The 18875-nt window shown below is 39.7% G+C and overlaps 1 protein-coding gene across 3 annotated transcripts in view; it reads right to left on the bottom strand.

Moving 5' to 3' along the window:
• SYNDIG1 (synapse differentiation inducing 1) overlaps positions 1-18875 on the bottom strand; it is a 235909-nt gene that overhangs the window by 115517 nt on the left and 101517 nt on the right. For all 3 annotated transcript variants that reach the window (XM_025876971.2, XM_073889641.1, XM_073889642.1), the window contains exon 2: positions 11066-11625. In XM_025876971.2, the coding sequence (XP_025732756.1) occupies positions 11066-11545 (480 nt within the window). In that variant the 5' untranslated portion in view covers positions 11546-11625. The remainder of the gene's footprint in view (positions 1-11065; positions 11626-18875) is intronic.

The following is an 18875-nucleotide window of genomic DNA, read 5'->3' as shown; positions in this document are numbered from 1 at the left end:
CAAAGGTGTCATCATCAAGACAGTATGGTACTGGCACAAAAACTGACACAGAGATCAATGGAACAGAATAGAGAGCTCAGAAATGGGCCCTCAACTCTATGGTCAAATCATATTCCACAAAGCAGGAAAGAATTTCCAATGGAAAGAAGACAGTCTCTTCAACAAATGGTGTTGGGAAAATTGGACAGCCACATGCAGAAGAATGAAACTGGCCATTTCCTTACACCACACAGAAAAATAGACTCCAAATTGTTGAAAGACCTAAACCTGAGACAGGAGTCCATCAAAATCCTAAAGGAGAACACAGGTAGCAATCTCTTCGACCTCAGCTGTAGGAACTTCTTCCTAGAACCATCGCCAAAGGCAAGGGAAGCAAGGGCAAAAATGAACTATTGGGATTTCATCAAGATAAAAAGCTTTTGCACAGCAAAAGAAACAGTCAACAAAAACAAAAGACAACCGATAGAATGGGAGAAAATATTTGCAAATGACATATCAGTTAAATGGCTAGTGTCCAAAATCTATAAAGAACTTATCAAACTCAACACCCAAAGGACAAATAATCCAATCAAGAAATGGGTAGAAGACATGAACAGACATTTTTCCAAAGAAGACATCCAAATGGCTAACAGACACATGATAAAATGCTCAACATCGCTCGGCATCAGGGAAATCCAAATCAAAACCTCAACGAGATACCACGTCACACCAGTCAGAATGGCTAAAATTAACAAGTCAGGAAACAACAGATGTTGGTGGGGATGCAGAGAAAGGGGAACCCTCCTACACTGTTGGTGGGAATGCAAACTGGTGCAGCCACTCTGGAAAACAGTATGGAGGTTTCACAAAAAGTTGAAAATAGAGCTACTATACGATCCAACAATTGCACTACTGGGTATTTACCATAAAGATATAAATGTAGAGATCTGAAGGGTATGTGCACCCCGATGTTTATAGCAGCAGTGTCCACCATAGCCAAACTGTGAAAAGAGCCATGATGTCCATCGACAGATGAATGGCTAAAGAAGTTGTGGTATATATACACAATGGAATATTATGGGCACCCATCAAAAGGAATGAGATCTTGCCATTTGCAACGACGTAGATGAATCTGGAGGGTGTTATGCTGAGTGAAATAAGTCAATCATCGAAAGAAATGTATCATATGACCTCACTGATATGAGGAAATCTTAATCTCAGGAAACAAACTGAGTGTTGCTGGAGTGGTGGGGCATGGGAGGGATGGGGTGGCTGGGTTATAGACATTGGGGAGGGTATGTGCTATGTTGACAGCTGTGAATTGTGCAAGACTGTTGAATCACAGATCTGTACTTCTGAAAGAAATAATGCAATATATGTTAAGAAAAAAAAAAGAAGAACGTAGCAGGAGGGGAAGAATAAAGGGGAGTAAGTCAGAGGGGGAGACGAACCATGAGAGACAATGGACTCTGAGAAACGAACTGAGGGTTCTAGAGCGGAGGAGGTGGGGGGATGGATTAGCCTGGTGATGGGTATTAAAGAGGGCACATTCTGCATGGAGCACTGGGTATTATGCACAAACAATGTATCATGGAACACTATATCAAAAAGTAATGATGTAATGTATGGTGATCAACATAACAATAAAAAAAGCTATTAAATATTTTTCTATTCAAACAATTCCTTACTCAAACTACTTATTCAAATACACCTCCTAATGTATATTTAAACCAAATAAAATATTTTAAATTTCCAAAAGAAATACAGTCTTACAATGACAGAATATTCCAATTCTCTGGCAGGGATTCCCTTTATTAAGGGAGCTGTAGGTATGAGAGGCCCCTCTTCACCCACAACTGACTAGTGGCTCAGAAGTCCCAGTCAAGAAATCTGGTCAGCACAATGAAAAATTTAAAAAAGGCTTTTATTTATTTGACATATTAATTTGGTTTGATGCCCCCACCCTTTTATGTATTGAAAAGTATTTCAGAGGAATATGAAAAATGATCAGACTGTAGTATTATGACAGATGGATTTATTATCTTGGGAGACTCTCTTCCCATCTAATGCCTATAATTACATACTCCACTGCCCTTTATTGATATATAAGATGAGAATATGTTAGATGAGAACATAAGAGATTGATTTTTATTTTTTAAGAAACATGCCTTGAATTCCACATTTAAATGAGTTATCCTTGATACAGAAAATTAAAACAATAAATGGCATACTATTATGCCAATCATGTTTATATTTCACAAAATATTTTTGAATTTTTCTTTGGAAATTGTATTTAGAATGCCCTCACTAGTGGAAAATATTTCATGAAAGTAAATTTAATTTCTAGATGAGTCAAACTTACTCATACAGTGCCCCTTTGAAGAATAAGGTGGTTGCTACAGTTTGGGCAACACAAAATGAGTTATGACTATAAGGAGATAAAACTATTCCTCTGTGTAAATGATCCACACGTGGATCCAAAAGGAACTGGAATATCTAGATATATTTAATTACAGACTGTCCTAAGGGAGGAAAATGATAATTTAATTTCCCAATGCTATAAGCAAATATATGTCATATTATTTAAAGATAATTAATTTGATTAAAATTGTTTTTTTAAAAAAGATTTTATTTATTTATTTGACACAGAGAGTGAGCACAAGCAGGGAGAGCAGCAGGCAGAGGGAGAGGGAGAAGCATATTCCTCACTGAGCAGAGAGTCCCATGTGGGGCTCGATCCCAGGACCTGAGATCATGACCTGAGCCGAAGGCAGACGCTTAACTGACTGAGCCACCCAGGCACCCCTTGATTAAAATTCTTAACCTAACTGTAAGCCATCTGTGGACATTGGAACATATTTTTTGTCTGAATCTAGTGATGCTGGAAAATGCACATCTAGTACTTCAGGCAATATCCTGGCAAGACTTCTTGTATGACAGTGTCAGGAGGTAGGCATATCTTGTCTTCCAGAAACAACTGGAAAAAAAAAATTGTCAATACAGTTTATAAAGGCTCTCAACATTGTCCAAAGGCCAATAGTATTTGCAAAGTATTTACTTACCAACCACTGCTGAAATCTGAGTAATTATAGTGGGGCTCTATGCTTGGCCCATGCAGTATTTCTGCTAGGATGGGGCTAGCCATGGGAACTAGTCACTTCATTGTTGGAAGGGGCTTTATTGATTAGAAGTAGAGTGGAAAATCCATTCCCAGCTATGAATGAGAAAAGCCTAAAGCTCTCCCAACCTATGGCTATAGTCCTGGTTGGGTCAAATGGCAGATTGGAGGACAACCCAAGAATTTAACAGGATGCTCCTGAAAATGAAAACTAATAAGCTCTCTTCACATCTCTGGCTGAGATGTGGTGTGGTGATGAGTGGTGGCTAACACCAAATCGTCAGGAAGAGGAAAAAAGAAAACAACAATAAAACCAAGAAACAAGTGGAAAATAACAATCAAAATGGCAGACAGAAACCCAACCATATAAAAATTACATATCGTGCAAATGGACTAAATATTCCAATCAAATGACAGACTGTAAGACAATAAAAAAAGAAAAAAAAAACAAGATCAACTACATGCTTCCTTTAAGAGATATACTTTAAATTCTGAGACAAAAATTAATTCTAAGCAAAAAGATGGAAAAAGATGTATCACGCAAACAGTAGTAATAAGGAAGTGGGAGTGGCTATATTATTTTCACAAAAAATAGACCTGAAGACAAGAAATATTATTAGACATAAAGAGGAACATTTTATGATGGTAAAATGGTCAATACTTCAGCAAGATACAATAATAAATAATAGGGGCACCTGGGTGGCTCAGTCAGTTAAGCATCTGACTCTTGGTTTCAGCTGAGGTCATGACCTCATGGATCACGAGATCGAGTCCTGTGTCGGGTTCCACACTCAGCAGGGAGGCTGCTTGAAGATTCTCTCCCTCTGCCCTTTCCCCTGCTCTCTCTCTCTTTCTCCCTCTAAAATAAATTAATAAATCTTTAAAAAATTAATAAATGTGCATGCACCTATCAATGGGGCCCCAGACTACATAAAGCACACACTGACAAAATTAATGGATTAATTAGTCAGATAAACAGCAAGGACAAAAGACATGAACAACATCATCAGCTAACTTGACCTAACAAACATTTATAGAATATTGCACACAATGACAAAATACACATTCTCTCACAAGTGTGCATAGCACATTTCCCGGAACATATTATATGCTAGGCCCCATATCAAGTCTCAATAAATTTAAGAGAGAAATTATACAAACTATGTTCTTCAACCACATGAAATTAAATGACTAAATAATAAAAAACATTGGGACACTTATGAATATTTGAAAAATTAAACAATACTTTTATACATAACCCATTAGTAAAATAAGAAATCACAATGGATATTAGAACATATTTTGAATTATATTAAAAATGAAAACAACATGTCAAAATTTGTATTTGAAACAGTGTTTGAGAGAAAGTTATAGCTTAAGAAATATATATTATGAAGGGAAAAAAAATCTCAAATCAGTAACAGCCTCATGTAAAGAAACTAAAAAAAAAAAAAAAAGGCAAATTTAACCCAAAGGAAACAGAGAGAATGGTATCATAAATATCTGAGTGAAAATCAATGAAATGGAAAACCAAAAAGCAAGAGAACAATCAATGGAATCAGAAGTTAGCTACTTGAAAAGATCAACAAAATTTATAAACCTTCGGCTAGACTGACCAAAGAAACTGTAAACCTTAAATTATCAAAAGTAGGCACAAAAGAGGAGACAACACCAACCATACAGAAAATAAAAAGATTTAAATGGAATATTATAAAACAACTGTATGCCAGTAAATTACATAATTTGGATAAAATGAAAAAATTCCTAGAATGACAGAAATTAATAAACTTGAGTCAAGAAGAAAGGAAAATCTTAAGATTTTCTTTAAAACATAGATTTAAAACAACAAAGATATCAGATCAGATCCGTAATCAACTCTTCCCACAAAGAATAGCCAAGGCCAGATGTCTTCACTGATGACTTCTAATAAATATTAAAAACAAAAACAATACTATGCAGAATCTTTCAGAAAACAGAAAAGGGAACCCTTTCTAACTCATTCTATAAGGCCAGTATTACCCTGATACCAAAGCCAGGAAGAGATATTACAAGAAAAGAACCACAGACTAATTTCACTCATGGACACAAATATAAAAATTCTTAACAAATTATTAGTAAATAAAATTCAGCAATATTTAAAGAGGAGTATATATGATGACCAAGGGCGATTTATCCTCCAAAGTAAGGAGACTTTAATATCTGAAAATCAGTTAATGTAATAGATCATATTAACAGAATAAAGGACAAAAGAAAAAGCCCCCACATGATAATCTAAATAGAGAAAAAGCATTTGTCAAAATTAAACAACTATTTTTTATTAAAAAAAGACCAAATTGTTCAACAAAGTTGTGACTTTGTTGCCCTTCCCTTAAGAGGTAAGCTCTCTTCACATCCCTGGCTGTGAAGGCAACTTCCTACCCTTGATTAAGAGCATGAGCAACATTATCCTTCATCAGGAAAGTCTGAGTGCTTTCCTAAGATCAGGAGCAAGGCAAGGATGCCTCCTGCTCATCATTTCCCTTCAACATCATATTTGAGGTTCTGGCCAGTGCAATGAGGCAAACAAAGAAAATCAAACCCCAAATCCTCCCATCCCAAATCTCTCAAGGGAGACTAAAAATATTTTTTATAATATTGTCGATTATTTTCTGAATTATTTCTGTTTCCTCTGGGTCAACTTTTCTATTGTTGTTGTTTTGTCTCATTCATGCTTTTGAATTTTCTTCAAGTGTTTGTTGAGTCCTCCCTCTTTGCTCATATTTATGAAAGGGGCACATGCCAGCGTTATACCGCAATTGTGAAATTCTGTCTCTCTTGATAGGCTTCAAGTGTGTAATAGGAGGGCAGACTCCTGGTCTTGGGAAGACCCAGTTGCAGACTCATGGCAGTGAGGAAGCTGTGACCACCCCAGCTCTGCCTCCTCGTGCTTTACCTGTGGACTCTGAAACAGCAGTTTACCGTAACACATACTTTTTTTTTTTTTTTAACAGCATCACCATTAGGAGGCAAGAGTCTGAAGTCAGCATGTCTCAGTTCCAAGAGCTGCCAGCACAGCCAACTGTGTGACTTTGGACACCTCCCAGGTTTCAGTGTCCTTGTGCACAGGGTGAGGCAGGATCAGTACCTGTGGCCCAATGCTGCCATGTGGTTACATGACAGAAGGTGCACGAAGGGCCTGGCATAGACAGATGCTCCATCAGCAGGTCCTACCTTCCCCTTCCTTCTTGTAGTGAAGAAAAGGCTCCCCCACCACCTTGGGCATTATTTCTAAGTGATGACATTCCATGTGCTCTAGGATCCTGAAGGGGTTGCACTATTACAAATAAATGGGTAATAATTGGCCTTTCAACATTTGATAAGCATCTCTAACAGCAGGAGGGCTGTTAGGCCTCTCTAGCCATGAACTTCACCTACTTTTTCATAGCTTTAAACTCAATTTTTCTATTTCATAGAACTGCTTTATTATCAGAGCCTGAAATCTCTGAGTTTTTCTGTGTGAAAAGGAGAAATGGTTTCCTGCTGTTGGTGTTTCTGAAAGCTGCGGTTTTAGCTGTGGACTGGGCACTGGATGAAGCAGTGGACAAACATCAGGGAGGAGGCCCTGGGGCTGTGGATCACTGGCCCCAAATCGTGCACCCAGAGTGGCCTGAGTGTCCCCCCTCCACCCCCTGCCCCAGGGAGGCCTGTCTGGTCACACTGAGTGCAGTGACACCATATGATGAGCAGCCAACTCGGCATTCCCGCAATCCCTCAGAGGCCCCCTGAGATCTCCCTATCTGATTTAGAGCCCCAACAATTCACTATGAGTAGCAGCTTCCTCTTGGGTAGAGCAGGGCAAACCTCAATTTCTGAGGATTTTCCATAAAGATTCTTGAAATTAGCTACAGAACGTACTCACATTAATACAACCTTGAGGGCTACCCAAAAACTCCACATGTTCTTACAGAAATATACATCAGGTGAGCAAACCTCTCTGGATCGGGGATATCTTCATTATAAATGCCAGGGATGAAGCTCTCCAGGTAGTGTGATAAGGGGACAGGTAAGAGGCAGGTTGCCTGGTACGCAGGAACTCTAGTGACAAGGACCCCTGCTTTTCACCAGCACAATGGCTTTCTGAAAATTGCAATTTTTAGGTCACAGTATCACTTTGCTATAGACCAAGTGATGTTATAGAATTCACAGAAGTTAAATTCTTATTTTTTTGTTGTTGTTTGGTTTGAAGTAATACTGCCTTCTGTGAAGAGCTCTAGATCAATATCTACTGTGTTTTCTGTTTAAGTCACAAAATAACTACAGCTGTTCTCACTCTGTTCAATTAGACGATCTTAAAAAAATATATATTAAATAGGCCAAACGTTTTTGCTCTGTGGTAGACTACAGACTACAATAATTGGTACCCAATTTGTTGGCACTTTCCTATACTGTCATCCTAAAAAGTCCCTCCCACACTGGCTTTGGGCTTAGTCATGTATCTTTCTTTGGCCAATAAGACAATAACATGCATAACACAAGCAAAGACTTGAAAAGGCCTCGTATGCTGGGACTCACCCTCTCTTGCTGCTCTGGGAATCTCTAGCATGATTGCCATGTGATGGAGTGACCTGCTAGATGATTAGACATGAGGTCCAGCCACCTCGTCATCTCAGCCAATGGCCAGACAATGGCCTGAGAATAGGCACAGCTGTGTAGCTGAGCAGCAGCCCCTACAGACTAGTGAGGGAACCAGAGTGAGACTAGCAGAGCAAGAACCATTCAGCAGATACCCATTCCAGTGGTTGACGCTGAGAATCATGACCGAAATAAACAGTTGTGTTAAGCCATTAAGTTTTAGGGCATTTGTTATGCAGCAAATGCTAACTGATACATGCCCCTTTATTATTTCATGGAATGGAAAAACAATAAATCTTAGAACAGTTGCTGCATGCACACTGACTCTTCTAGCTACTCATTAGTTTTTCTTCATAAATAAAGACTGCCATGGCTCCACCATAAGAATGTTGCTGAGAAAATATCTTGTTTTTACAGAGTTCCTAATGGGTCATGCCAACCACTTTGGATGACCCCCTGGACTCCTCCATGGCTGTACTAAACAGCACTGAAGGAGTGACAGCTGCCACACTGTGTCTTGATTCCTTCCCCCAGACCTGTGCAAAGAGCCATTTCTTGGTCTGGGTTTGCCAACCAGAAAGTCTCATATGAGGCAGCCCAACTTTTAAACGACTTGTTCCACCAATGTCATTGGGGTGCCCTTTCTGGCTAAGGTATACATGCCAGCATGTTCCACCTTACTGCCATGAGAGGTGACTATAAACATGTTACTACACCATAGGCACTATAATCACAAGTAAAGATTCCAGCTGCTGTATCATTAAAGTTAACTGTTTCTGATGGGCTATTGCTACTGTTGCCAGGACAGGGAAACAAACTGGGTGGCAGAGCTCACTACCCCAGAAACCTGCACTACCTGTCAAAGCTTTGGACTGACCTGGTAGAAAAGCCTGTTGTGCCAGCCACCCACCTCCCAGCATTTAATTTAAAAGATTGTCTCTAAGTGGGTTCTGGTCCTCTGCAGAGTTCCAAAAGCCACATCTATTGGCTGACATCATTGTGTGAAAATTGTTGCAAAAAAAAAAATGGATTCAGTAATCGATTGCCAAAAATGTGGATTAAGACATATTATGAAAAGAACATTTGCATTTAAATAACAGCTGTATTTATTTGCAAGCTTAATCTGAAGCCCATGCAAGTCTTAAAGAAAAAGGAATACGATTCCTTTCAGTGTATTTCATTATGAAGTCACAGAACAGAAGTAGACTAAGGACTAAGAAGATGTGTTACTCACCTGTTCATCCTCACCTACCCTGTTGGAACATAGCTATTCAAGGATATGGACTTTAAGTCAATGGATATAGGTGAGGGAGGGAGGAATGAAGCCCACACAAGTGACAAAGTGATGATGGAAACATTCACAAATTTCTTTTACAATTTCAGTCTAGTAACTATCCCAAAATTTTAAATTCTGATAGATATTATATATTGGAGCTTATTTTCCAAATATTCCTAACAAAGCTGAAAATCCTCTGCTGACCAGCTTGACCATTTGGAAGCTAAGGGGCATCTCTGCACAGGGCAGGCCTGACCCTTTCCTTCCCATCATCTCTGAACAATGGAAAACTTCACTTCTTAAGTATTTCTTCATTTCTACTGCTGTCCCGATTCTCTCACCAACTCCTATGGCAGGTCCCAATAGGTTCTGGGAATCTAGTTTGGTCCTAGCCCCGTGCCCTTCCCCCCCATCTCCCCACTCTGCCCCACTGTCCCACTTTGCAGCCATAGCAGCTTCCGAAAACTTGAATCTGACCCTACCCTCCTACCTGAAACCCCTCAGGGTTTCCACACCCATGACACCCATCAAGGTGCCTAGCAGTGTGGCCTATGAGGTGCAGCAAGCAGCAACCCTATAGCTGAGGGTGGGCCTGGACTCTCTAGTCTCAGGCCACTCCTCTCAATATAGGGTTCCTTCTTGATGTTGTTACCTGTCCTTCCTCTTGTAGGCATCTGGGTCTGTGACCTCGCCTAAATTCCAGCCTCCCTTAGAAGGCTGTTATGGTCCTCAGTTATGGTCCTGTTTCCCGACTTCACCATGATTCATAGGTCTTAGCAACTGTAATCAGTTACTATTCTCTGCATCCTAGGTTGGATGCCTCTGTGCTTTTTCTGCTCATGCTGTCCCCTTGGACCAAGGTTCTCCCACCACCTCCCCATGAGCCTTTTTGTTCATAGTCTGGTTCTCCTCCTCAAGATGTAGTGCAGGGGGTGCTTCCTCTGTGATGACTCCTGATCCCTCACATTATACTTGGAGTCCCATCTCCTAATCCTTTGGATGCTCTCAGAGCAGGATTGGAACTCTACCATCATAACTCCTGTGTTTTGTGAAAAGTGCATTTTTGTGTATTTGCTTCCTCAACTTCATGCAGGTCAAGTGACATTTATACTTCTGCATTTAGCAATACCCTCAGGTCTTGGAAAAAATGGACACATGACAGAGCCTTGTGAATGGAAGCCAAAGTACTTCTTACAGCTTTCTAAAAACTTTGGCATTGCCAGAGTGTGTTCCCCTTAACAGGTGTCACCAGAAGATGTGAAGGTCTGCTCCGATGGCATCTCCTATAACTTGACTTCTCTGGACTCCCTGCCAGTTGGTTTTCATGGGCTCCATTCACAGAAATCGCTATAAAACATTTCCCATTTCTGAATTTCCTTTCTGATTAAAACCATCTCTTTCCAGCTGCTTCTGCTTCTCATTGCAACTCCAGGCCTGATGCTTCTGGTTTCCTTGGCTACATGTCCAAAGTGCATGTTTCAAAGCATGTAATCCAAATGCCCTTACCTGCTCCCCAGTCTACTAAAGTGACTCTTGTAACAACTCAACTCATCTTTCCTTTAGGCTAGCAGTCCTATTATTTTTTTCCAGCAGATTTAGCTATACCAAGGATCCCTTAGTAGAAACTTTGGAATGCTAAATTAAGGAAACTGCTTGTGGCAGCAAAAACTCTTCTCAAATTTTCCCCACACATGCCTTTCCAGCCTCATGTGGCCCTAGGATCCTCTGTCCCTCTCTCACCTTGATCACTTTTGCCAATGACCTCTCTGTCCCAAGTGGAGGGGTGTCAGCAGGAATCCCCAACCGACTTCTGATGCTGGCAACCCTTTAGTCCACCAGTAGCCCCATTCTCACAGCCATTACCTTGGGTCATCTCTGCCAACATCCCTGCTGAAGCCCCTACTGGGTGCTGGTCACCTAGTCTTTCTCCACTCCATTTTCAATGGATATTTAACAATGCTTCAGTTTCTCTGTATTTTTGCACACTAGTTGCATTCCCTAACTTTTGCCAGGCACTCATGAGTCCCCACCCAATCCCCATGTCCCGTTCTCAAAGGCTCATGATAAATACATCCTCTGACCTCCAGCTCCTGGAATTCCTCCTCCTCCTCAACGTCATAGGAGAGGGTGTGGATCTTGATGTCATCAGCCGAGAGGTCAATGAACTTCCCATCGGGGTACTCCAGACTCTCTTTGGTGGGCGAATGGTCCTCAATGAAGGTGGTCTCACAACAGTCGGCAGCCACACCATCCCCCCAAGAGCGCAGCACACCCTCCGAGTAGAGAATGATGTTGGGTCGGAAATGGGACTCCACAGACTGCTGAAGTGTGTTGGGGTCCAGCAGTTGCTGGACCGGCTCATTCCTGCTGCCATCCAGGCTGGCTGGTGCCGTGCTGCCCACCACCCGGCAGCTCTGGTACTGTGGCGCTGGGTAAACAGACACCAGGCCATCTCTGCTCTCGGCCATGAAGTTTCTTGTGTTAATTAAGCCATTCCTCTTGCCAGCATCACTGATTTTACTGTGCACCAGCATGCTCTTCTGTTCAATTATGCCATCCATGGTTCTCTCCCTCCCGGACTAGGCGTCAGGCTGGTGGGCTGCACTCCAAGGTCACACTTGCCTCATGGGACCCATTTCTCCTGGAGGAGGAGGAAACAGAGATGAGACAAGAAAATCACACCTGAAAAAAATCTAATCACCCAGACCCTTGCTGTTTCAGCGTATACTAGTCAGCTGATATGCACAGAAGCTGGGGGGGGTGGTGTCAGATGATATTCTAGTCCTACCTATTCTACCAATTTTTAAAAACTCTATCATGGCAGCCGGTCAGAGAAAGCCAGAAATGGATTACTCACATCCCTATAAAGTCTTTGCTTCCAAATAAAGGAGACTCTGCAGAAATTGGAACCACTGCAGCTCTAGAGAAACCTGTGATTGTCAACAAACATCTTGAAATCCATGGGTAAATCCAATCACATTAGCATTGGGCCAGTCCACAGGGAAAATAAGGCTGTAAATCTGCAATGGGGATCAACTCTTCCCAGGTCCATGGCTATTCATTTGAGCAGAATACATATACCCAAAGAAGAAAAGGTTTAAAATAATGTCCCACACAGATTTAGAAGATAAATGACAAGAAAACCCATGCCATTAGTTCTGTATATAGACAAAATTCCCAAACTAAGGAAACACTCACATGTACATTCTAATGTATGTACTAACATTAGCTCAATCCTCGCACACACCTACTGGCCTTCCAACATGGTCCCAGGAATTGAACTAGAAGTTCCCCTGCCTTAGTGGTACTCAACTTAGAGAAACATCCACATATATGGGATACAATTAAAAAGCCCTCTAAATTGTTTCTCCCTAGATCATGTTCCTTTCTAGGGTTTTGAATGTTTCAAAAAAAAAAAAAGAGGGAAAGAAAAAGATACCAAAGATTAAGATTTTAGAGATAATGCATTTCCTTGCACAGCAAAGGAAACCACCAACAAATAAAAACACAATCTACTGAATGGGAGAAGATATTTGCAAATGATATATCTGGTAAAAATATATATCTGATAAGAGGCTAATATCTAAAATATATGGAGAACTTACAGAACTCAACACCAAACAAAACAAAATTAAAAAAACAACAACATGATTAAAAAATGGGCAGAAGTATTTGAGAAAAATAGACATTTTTCCAAAAAAGACATACAGATGGGAAACAGACACACGAAAGATGATCAACATCACTCATCATCAGGGAAATGCAAATCAGAACTATGGTGACATATCATCTCATGCCAGTCAGAACAGCTAGTATCAAAAAGGTAAGTAATAACAAGTGTTGGTGAGGATGTGGAGAAAAAGAAAGCCTCATGCACTGTTGGTGGGACTGTAAATTGGTGCAGCCACTATAGAAAGCAGTATGGTGGTTCCTCATAAATTAAAGATAGAAATACCATATGATACAAATGCCAAATACTACTGGGTATTTGGCCAAAGAAAATGAAAACACTAATTTGAAAGGTTATATGCACCCCTATGTTTATTGCAACATTATTTACAATAGCCAAGAATTGAAGTAACCCAAGTGTTCATCAATAGATGAGTGTATAAAGATGTGTTATAGGTATATATATGTGTGTGTGCATATATATGTGTGTGTATATGTGTATACACATATATATAATGGAATATTACTCAGCCATAAAAAGAATGAGATCTTGCCATTTATGACAACATGGATGGACCTGGGGATTAGGGGGTGCAATCTTCCAGTTATAAAATACATAAGTCACGGGGATGAAAAGTATAGTAATAATGTTGTAGGGTGACTGATGGTGACTACAATTCATCATGGCGAACACTGAATAATGCATAGATTTGTTCAATCACTATGTTGTACACCTAAAACTAACATAGTATGTCAACTATGGTTAAATAAGAAATAAAAATACTTTAAAAATTTTTAAATAAAATAATTTAAAAGCACTTGAGTATTTTTCCTATAAGGAAAAAAATTAATGATGACTTAAAGACAACCTTTTCTCAAGATTCATAAATGCTTAGACTTTTCCTAACAACAACAAAAAGAATGAATTTCCTCAAGTATTTGCAAGTTAGTAAGTAGTAAGTTTGCAAGTTAGTAGTTAGTAGCTATTATGTATGAATCATATTATATATGTACATATGTACATATTATATATATACACATATAACACATCTTTATACACTCATCTATTGATGAACATATGGGTTGCTTCAATTCTTGGCTATTGTAAATAATGTTGCAATAAACAAAGAGGTGCATATACCTTTTCAAATTAGTGTTTTCATTTTCTTTGGGTAAATACCCAGTAGTATTTGGCATTTGGATCATATGGTATGATTCATACATAATAGCTACTTTGCAAGTTAGTAGCTATTATGTATGAAAACTTTCCATCTTGGGAACTTTGAGTACTCTAGCTTTCTATGAGATTTCAGAATTTTCTGATATCATAACTGCTTTATTTGGTGGTAGCTACAAGAATTTAAAATTTCACACCAACCAAGAAATAGAAAGGTCACCTTTGTGACTAACTGGAAAACAACATTTTAGTAGAATAGACAAATGACTAGTCAAACTACAGCATATGCACGGAGAGATGGTGGGTATTGTTTATGTGATCCTGTGTCAGATTTCAAAAGTGCCTCCTCTGCTGATGTGGCACTAAGAAATACTTAGCTCTGGAGACACATTTACAATCTGAGAGCTAAAACCATTAATTAAACTATTTGGACAAGATCTTTTGAGCACCTGCAACATGCAAGGCACGACATGTGTCAGCATCATCTCTGGGACTGATCATCTTCCAAGCTAGCAGAATATGCTCATTGAGGTGTTTCTGGTCCAAACTCTCAACTTCTCTAATCTTCTCCTTCTACAGAGAAGCCACTGGGTTAATCTCAGAATTGGGGCCCTTGTACGGTTTGTGATTGCCAGATGTACTACCAAGCTTAGAATAATCTTTTTGAAGTGTAATTGGGTTTCTTAGATTGAGCACCTTCTCCTCAAATCTGTTTTAAATATCTTACAAAAGACATGTGGTTGCATCTGTTCAAAGCCCACCTCTTCAATGGAGTCACATGTTCTTGCCCAGCCAGAGGGACCTCCCCCTGTGTGTTCTACAGTTTCTGTTATGGGTCCTATTGTTTCCTTCTCTGCAAACATGACAGCTGCTAATTTCAACATCCTCCTCCAGCCCCTGCCCCTGCTCCGGTCCCAGAGCTGCTTGAGACTAAAAAAACCAATATTACCTTTTCCCTTTCTAACACCTGGTATGCAGTAAGTATTCAATGAACTGTTGAAATAAAGTCTCAAGTGTTATGTAATTAGAATAATCCCCACTTAGTGACCTCCTTGAGCTGCACAAGCCCCAAGTGTGAATCTGATATTACAGCATCTGGAGGCAGGCACAACTTAGGTCTCTGAGGTGCTGTCCACCGTTTGACACCTAAAAAGCCAGCTGAGACCTGGCAGCATCAGCACCACCTGGAAGTTTGTTAGAAAGGTGGAATCTTCCATACACCTGGAACTACTGATTCAGAATCTGCATTTTAACACCACAGAAAATGATGATTCTGAATATAAAGTTGAGGGGCCCTGTTCTATGGTATGGAGTGCAAGTTTGGCCTGTTGCACTAGTTGGCTCCATTGTACAATGGATAATTTACTATCTTTAAAAAAAAAGTCTTCAAATAAATATATCAAACATGCTTAAAGAACTTTCATTTTCTTCTTGAAGTAAATTTTTCCAGCTTTGAGCATCATAAGTTATGGTTACATTGGAATGAAAGAGGCTGAAATCAGTGGAATCTTACCTTTATCACTTGCAGCACCCTTCAATATCTCTTTAGACACAGACCAGCTTATTATATATATTGTATTTCACTTCATAATTCCTATTAGCTCATTTCCTCTGTGTTCACTTCTACCCCATCCTCCTGATAGCAGATTTCCATCAGCCGGAGTTCAGCAGCTCAGAGATAACATGGAGAGAAAATGCTGCTCTCATTGGGGTAATTCACCAGCCTCTTCCTCCACTGCTTTCTGGAGTCCTACCCAGGGACTGTGCTATTCTTCCCAGGCTCCTTACAACAGACATATATTTATATAATATCACTGGTTATATTGTGTAACAAATAATGTTTTGCTTATTTTGTGTGTCTTTTTTTTTCTCAGTCCATGATATTCAGAACCAGTGGCTGTCTCTCACTTGACCCTTTATTTGCTTAAATAGCCTCGACTATGTCTTGGATGCTGCCTCCTGTTGACAAAACTCTTGCTGGACTGCATCAATGGACAAGCTCCCAATTTCGATCTCTGGGTGAAGTCTTGGAGGCTGTTTCTGTGAGTGCAGCACTGCAAGCTGGTTGGAGGGCATCACCAGGCAGTTATGCTGCCCCTCTGCTTTTACAGTGCTGGCAGGTGGGGGGCCTCCATGTGTCTGCCTGTGACCCCAGTTACTCCTCCTTCCCTGGTTCTTGCTATCTGTACCAGTGCTTAAAGAGCCCTCATGTTCACAACATTGGATGAATACCAGGCAGATAAGAAAACTGGCATGATCCAGCAATTGCACTACTAGGTATTTATCCAAAGGCTACAAACATAGTGATTTGAAGGGGCATGTGCACTCCAATGTTTATAGCAGCCATGTCCACAATAGTCCAAATATGGAAAGGGCCGAGATGTCCATCGACCGATGAATGGATAAAGATGTGGTATATATGTACAATGGGATATATTACTCAGCCATCAGAAAGGATGAAAGCATGTTATTTGCAATGATGTGAATGAAACCAGGGGGCATAATGCTAAGTGAAATAAGTCAGTCAGAGAAAGAAAAATACCATATGATTTCACTCTTATGTGGAATTTAAGAAACAAAACAGATAAGCATAGGGGAAGGGAAAGAAAAATAAAATAAGATGAAAATTGAGAAGAAGGTAAACCATAAGAGATGTTGAACTCTAGGAAACAAACTGAGGTTTGCAGGAGGGGAGGTGGGTGGGGGGATGGGGTAACTGGGTGATGGGCATTAAGGAGGGCACTTGAAGTAATAGGCACTGGGTTTTATATGCAACTGACAAATCACTAAATTCTACATCTGAAACAAACATACAAATAAAGTTAAAGAAAGGAAAAAGAAAATGGTGAATCTAAGTAATCCAAGCCATTACAATCCTTTCTATTTAGGATCAGAATATCACTTCTGATATTTCAAATCAAAGTACATGGTCTTCCCAGAGATAAATTTTATGGCTCAAATAAATACTTTTAGTAAATAAAAAAAAGAAAACTAATAGAGATTGTGAAAAAGAAAAAAAAACCCAGAAATTAGGTATCCAACATCTATACAAATTTCATATAATATAGAAACAGGATTTTCTTACTTTGAGACTGTCATGATATAAAGAGAACTATACTAAGAGACGGAAAGCCAGGGATTTAGCCACAGCTTTGCTACTAAATATCTGTGTAAATTTGGGCAAGTTGCTTATGAAAGTGGAATTATTAATAAAGTAGTTAAACAAGAGAAACTTTAAGGTCCCTTTCAGGTCCATGATTTGTACCTCTTGGCCCATGAGTCTTGGGTTTTATGAGATTAGACAGAGCTTTTCAACAAGGTGGTGAAAAAATCTCACATTGATCGTAATAGGCTAGGATTCAGTTTAATAAAATAGATATTTATCATTTGTTATTGTAAGACACCATGTTAGGTGCTTGCTGGAGATAGAAAGATGAGTTTCTAATAGTAAAGGTCCAATCAATGAAAAGGTAAGCAATGACATAAACTGCTTTAATAGTAGCTAGATAATGAACATACCAGAAAGTCATGCCAATGTGAAACTGGAATCTGATATTTCAAAATAAGCTAAAAGCAATTAAGAAAAGGATAGGTATAATGAGAGAACAACATATAGCAGAACTGGGGAAATATCAGAAGCAATGTAATTTGAGAATAGAAAGAAATGTGATCAGAGAGGGAGACAAACCATGAGAGACTCTGAACTCTGGGAAAAAAATGGAAAGTTACAGAAGGGGGTGGGGTGGGGGGATGGGGTAGCTGGGTGATGGGTATTAAGGAGGGCACGTGCTATGATGAGCACTGGGTGTTATACACAACCAATGAATCATTGAATACTACATCAAAAACTAATGATGTATTATATGTTGGCTAACTGAACATAAAAAAAGAGAGATGTGAACAGAATTTTGGAAAGAATTTGAAAGAAAGTAATTGCAAAAATCAAGGCTAAAAGGCAAGGGAAGCAAGGGCAAAAATGAACTATTGGGACTTCATCAAGATAAAAAGCTTTTGCACAGCAAAAGAAACAGTCCACAAAACCAAAAGACAACCAACAGAATGGGAGAAAATATTTGCAAATGACATATCAGATAAAGGGCTAGTATCCAAAATCTATAAAGAACTTATCAAACTCAACACCCAAAGAACAAATAATCCAATCAAGAAATGGGCAGAAGACATGAACAGATATTTTTCCAAAGAAGACATCCAAACGGCCAACAGACACATGAAAAAGTGGTCAACATTGCTTGGCATCAGGGAAATCCAAATCAAAACCTCAATGAGATACCACCTCACACCAGTCAGAATGGCTAAAATTAACAAGTCAGGAAACGACAGATGTTGGTGGGGATGCGGAGAAAGCGGAACCCTCCTACACTGTTGGTGGGAATGCAAGCTGGTGGAGCCACTCTGGAAAACAGTATGGAGGTTCCTCAAAAAGTTGAAAAAAGAGCTACCATATGATCCAGCAATTGCACTACTGGGTATTTACCCTAAAGATACAAATGTAGGGATCCGAAGGGGTACGTGCACCCCAATGTTTATAGCAGCAATGTCCACAATAGCCAAACTGTGGAAAGAGCCAAGATATCCACTGACAGATGAATGGCTAAAGAAGGTGTGATACACACACACACACACACACACACACACACACACACACACAATGGAATATTATGCAGCCATCAAAAGGAATGAAATCTTGCCATTTGCAACGACGTGGATAGAACTGGAGGGTATTATGCTGAGCGAAATAAGTCAACCAGAGAAAGACATGTATCATATGACTTCACTGATATGAGGAATTCTTAATCTCAGGAAACAAACTGAGGTTGCTGGAGTGGTGGGGAATGGGAGAGATGGGGCAGCTGGGTGATAGACATTGGGGAGGGTATGTGCTATGGTGAACACTATGAATTATGTAAGACTGTTGGATCACAGACCTGTACCTCTGAAACAAATAATACATTATATGATAAAAGAAGTAAAAGAAAAAGAAGAAGAAGAAGAAGAAGAAGAAGAAGAAGAAGAAGAAGAAGAAG

Source organism: Callorhinus ursinus, unplaced genomic scaffold (genome assembly GCF_003265705.2).
Source record: "Callorhinus ursinus isolate GAN/ISIS: 27379988/994484 unplaced genomic scaffold, GSC_fseal_2.0 scaffold111, whole genome shotgun sequence".
In the NCBI taxonomy this organism is placed as follows: Eukaryota; Metazoa; Chordata; class Mammalia; order Carnivora; family Otariidae; genus Callorhinus; species Callorhinus ursinus.
The sequence above is the reverse complement of the archived record's forward strand: the minus strand, read 5'-3'. Positions and strand labels throughout refer to the sequence as shown.